This window comes from Bombus huntii, unplaced genomic scaffold (assembly GCF_024542735.1).
Source record: "Bombus huntii isolate Logan2020A unplaced genomic scaffold, iyBomHunt1.1 ctg00000102.1, whole genome shotgun sequence".
In the NCBI taxonomy this organism is placed as follows: domain Eukaryota; kingdom Metazoa; phylum Arthropoda; class Insecta; order Hymenoptera; family Apidae; genus Bombus; species Bombus huntii.
The window spans coordinates 69,686-74,799 of NW_026099356.1; the positions used below are offsets into that span (position 1 = coordinate 69,686).

At 37.4% G+C, this 5,114-nt stretch overlaps 1 protein-coding gene across 1 annotated transcript; it reads right to left on the reverse strand.

Moving 5' to 3' along the window:
• Positions 1-3,073: 3,073 nt before the first annotated feature.
• Positions 3,074-4,675, reverse strand: LOC126876897 (uncharacterized). Its single transcript, XM_050639721.1, has 4 exons — positions 4,623-4,675; positions 3,728-4,073; positions 3,582-3,643; positions 3,074-3,145 (listed from the first exon to the last, which is right to left on the reverse strand). Exons 1-4 carry the CDS (start codon positions 4,626-4,628, stop codon positions 3,074-3,076), a joined length of 486 nt encoding a protein of 161 aa, XP_050495678.1. The 5' UTR covers positions 4,629-4,675.
• Positions 4,676-5,114: the final 439 nt, after the last annotated feature.

The window sequence follows — 5,114 nt, forward strand, 5'->3', positions numbered from 1 at the left end:
AGCCGACGCACTATCTAGAATACATGTTCTGACCAGACGACGCGAAAATTTGAACATAGAACTCGATAAAAAATATCACGATCGGGAAAAATCTACCGACGCGTTACCCAAAATTCTCAAAATGACTCCGAACCGTAAATCTTTCTATCAATTATCCAAAACAGAGCTAGGAAATTACGACAGAATCGAATGGTTAACTAAATTAAACGAAATTATTCATATAAACGAAAAGATAGGTATAGGCGACGACAGTTTCACAGAGACCGAAAAGAACGCGATCAAACAAATTTTATTATTCCTGAACGACACTGTAAAAGAATTAAATTTTGCATGGGAACCAATTCAAACATATAGCGACGAAGAAATAGACGAATTATTGAAAGAAAATCACGATTTAGTAGGACACCCCGATATACAAAAGACATACGACCGCATTCGTGAACGGCACAGAGTACCAGATTTGATGAAACGCATACAACAACATATAGAATCATGCGACACCTGCCAAACATCTAAAACTACACGTATCAGACCGCGCGAAGAACCTTGTATCACCGACACACCCCTCGAACCAAACGATAAAATTGCTATGGACTTATTAGGCCCACTGAAAAAGACGAAAAAAGGCAATCAGTACATTCTATCCATACATGACGAATTGACAAAATACTTAATACTCGTACCACTAAAAACTCAGCAAACGGAAACAATTTGGAACGCACTCTTGAATCATTACATTTACATCTTTTCCGCTCCAAAAAAGATATTAACTGACCGCGGACAGAATTTTATATCTAGTTTAATGCAACAGTACGAAGACGCGTTCAAAATCAAACATATCAAAACGACATCCTTCCACCCACAAAGTAACGGATCGTTAGAACGGACACACGCAGTAATAACAGACATGTTAAAATCGATACAGCGAAATTCGGATGAAGAATGGGACGATCAACTTAACTTTGTATGCCTTGCATATAACACAATGATACACGACTCTACTGGTTACACGCCATTCGAACTCACATTCGGACACCAAGCCAATCTTCCCTCCACAATATCCAAGAATCCCCAACGCACATACGCAGACGAAGTCACGTTCCGCAAAAAGGAATGGGACTCTAGACTCCGACACGCTCGCGAAACATTGATCAAATGTAAACAGCGATATCAGCGCGATCAAAAACGTAAAATTATAAAACCTCAATCAGTTTTCAAAGAAGGAGACTCCGTTTTAATACATAACGATCATAAAAGGCATAAACTTGATGTGGAATGGTTAGGACCGTACACGATTGATAAGGTATGTACTCCATACTATCTGATTCAAGACAAAAAGATACACGGTAATCGTTTAAAACCTTACTTTCCAGGTCGACGCTCCTCTTTGCCGGAATAGTATCCGCGCAAATAAATATTACACCATTAGAAGGAAACTCTGTATTCGTAGAAAACATAGGAAAAGGATATTTATACAGCGACACTGCCAATGTAATAGTAGGATTAGACACTAGCGACATATACGAACAGATAAGCGCAATAGAATCATATAAATTAACAATAGACTCACGTGCAATCAGCAAACAATACGTCGAAGAGTTAGGCGGATTACAAAATCGCATCAATAACTTAAAACAACTCGCAAAACACTTGAAAGCGTTAACACATATCCGGAGCACACGAGGTCTGCTTAACATCATAGGTTCCGTATCGAAAAGTCTGTTCGGGACTCTCGACGATGATGATCTTACGCTCATAAACAAAAATATGGACAAACTATTCGATGATAATAATAAAATCAAGACCATAATAGCTAATTAAACAGCACTTATTAGAAAAATTGTAAACTCAGAAAATCTAAACCACTTAGAGAGATCATATAGTGATATATTAAAATTACAACAGCAGGCAAATATCGATAGATCTATGCTTAAGATGATCATGAAAGTCGACACCGCGATGCAAACTTTACACTTCCAATTAGATGAAATAGTTAACGTCATGATATTAGGCAAACAAGGAATAATTAGTCCACAAATACTTGACCCCAATGAATTCATAGAAAATTACGCCAAGGAAATAGGTAGCCAGATGTACAACACCGCGATTTCTGCCAAAACCGAACATTTTCAATTCATACTCGACATCGGTGATCTTAAAATCTTCACAATAGATGACAAAATATTTTTCAAAATCATAGTACCTTTAGTCTCTAACACAGAATGGAACATATTACAAGTATATCCTATGCCGAGTAAAAGAAATGGAGTATTTTTGGCTCCAGTAGTCGAACATCAGATGTATTTAACTTCAGGTCTTTCATTTATAAACGCTGATATCGAGTATTTCAACAAACTTTGTAAGAATCGAGCCGGAACCACTATATGCAAACAAACACTACCAATCCATGACAGAAATTCAAGAACCGATTGTCGCAGCGAAATAATAAATTTCAAACCACACATTGAACATTGTCAAATAACTGTACTTAAGATTGAAGACATTAGCTTTATACCGCTCAAAACTAGCAACTGTTACATTGCGATACCAGCAAATCCGATAGAAATAGACACAATTTGCCAAACGAAACATACCTTACAAAAACTTGACAAGCCTTCCATCATAAGAGCTAACACTTCTTGCGATTTATTGTACAAAGACGAACACATGCGTATAGGCGAAACAAAAAACGAAGTCATATACGAAATCAAAACAAAAACCCTAGCGCTCAAAACAAACGATAGTTTCACTCATCTATTAGATAAACTCCAGCGAGCACCGAAAATAATAGATAATTTACAAGGCTATAAAACAACGATCGATAAAATAGGCGACGAGATAGAAACTCTTAATTTCGAACACAGAATTAAAAATATACAGTATTGGGGACTAACCACGCTCCAGATATTAGGGTACATAGCATTAGGCATACTAGGTATATATGGATTAAACAAAATAGGGGTATTCAAATGCATCAGGAAATGTATACCGAACAAATAATGTATCAATTTATTTTGCTGCCGAAATGAAACTGTAATCAACAGCCACAATGCGACAGCCCCACCAGTACCACTCACCCTGGGCTCAACACCCAACATCTATATTCCAACCAACACATACCACTCAGATGAAGAGGAGGAATCAGCTGTAATTTTCAAGCCACGTCAAGTACGATTCCACAAAAGTCTTCTGAAGAAAACTTGAGGGATCAAGTTCAATCTAAGAAGGGGGGAATGTCACAGACGAAATTCGAGCAACTGTATATAACAAACCGAAATTCCGAACGCTTTATCGCGTGTGACCGTCCGGTCAGCACCCGTTCTCAGCCGCCTGAGTGGCATTCGATCACTTCAGCCGTTCTCCGAATTTTACACTAAGTATAAACAAAACCTTCTCCCACTCCAACGATTGGAAGAATATAAATGCTCCCTTCAAAATCATTCAGTCAGTCTAATAAAAAAATTCTTAACTAATCCAAGTATCGAAAGTGTATCATCGCGAACCGAAAAAATTGTATAAATTGAGTAAAAAATAAAAAGAACAATCTCCTTTTCGGAAATTAACAAGTTCCTTATTTTTACCTTAATTTTACACGACATCCTAATCGCTCCTATTAGGGTATCAACCATGACACACACCTTTCCTAGATGTAATGAGAATTTTCTATTATTGTCCTATTGCACCCCAAGATACCTAACCTTCTATTTAGTCATCAACAGGTACTTGCCCATATTGACGTCCTTGACCTTGTGATACGATTTCCGGTAAGTAGAATCACCTCCGTCTTGTCTTGAGCTAATTTCAATCCAGTTTCGGTACACCACCGATTCTTCTGCTACTTCAATATCGGGCCTACCACCAATCGTGGGACTCCTCTGAATTTTCCTACTAGGCTTAAAGGGATCACCTTCCTCGTCTCCCCTAGTCTTCGGTGCAACCGATATGGTGACGTTGTCACTTATTCTGATGTCCGACACTATCCTTGGGTTTTCAATACTAACCGCCAACCTCTTGCTATTCGCCTTTGCGCCAGTCGCTGTTACTGTACAAGGGGGTGCCTGGGGTTCCACCTCCTAGCCAAAACCGTTCGAATGTATCCAATCATAACCGAAAGAACTCGCCAAGTCGTCAACAAAAAGCCAGTATAATAGAAATAAAAAATATATAACGAATAAATAAATAAATAAGTATCTAAGAGCAAAACATAGTTATATCCTCATAATTAAATATTATCTTGGAAATTTCTACACAGCTACAATAAACTAAATCTATCAAGCTAAATTTATATAACGCTAAAATAAACTAAATATATCAAGCTAACGCCTGCGCTTCAATAAGAGGCCTGATGATACATACGCAGATCACCGCATGTATAAATAGATAATATAGTAATAAATAAATAAACAACCAGCTAACTAAATAAATAAATAAATGAATAATAACTAAATAACTAAATAATAAATAAACCAACATAACTAATAATAAATATTAATAATAAATAAGTAAATAAATAAATAATATCAAAACAAATAATACATAAATAATCAACCAATAGTTAAATAAATAAATAAATAAATAAACGAGTAAAGTAAATAAATAATATAAATAAGAAACGCATATACCTGCATTCCCCAACCCACACGACGCCGCGTAACTCAAATAAAGCCTCCACGTACGCAGCACCCGTCATACTTATTTATTCTTATTTATTCACCAAGGAAGTTTGACTCGAGTGGCGAAATAAATAAAATAAATAAAATAAACGATATATAACTAGAACTCTGGTCGACCCGACTTTATTTCTTCGTAATAGGAACTTAAGTCGAGCCGGCCGTACATACCCTAGTGTGCTGCCCGTAAGGTGGCGACGCCACACATCGACGCGACAAACCACCTCGCCTGCGCATCGTTCGGCACCACGCGTACGTCCTGCCACTACCATTACAATAATGGCGTCAAATCTATCCACGTGCGCGTCTCGATATTAAAGAAAATCGCGTATTTCTTGTATCTCACGTTGTCGCGCAATGCGAGTGCTACATCACATCCAGTAATACTCAATAACAATTCTTACCCGCTAGTATAAACTCTACGGCGAATACAATCCTCTCCAC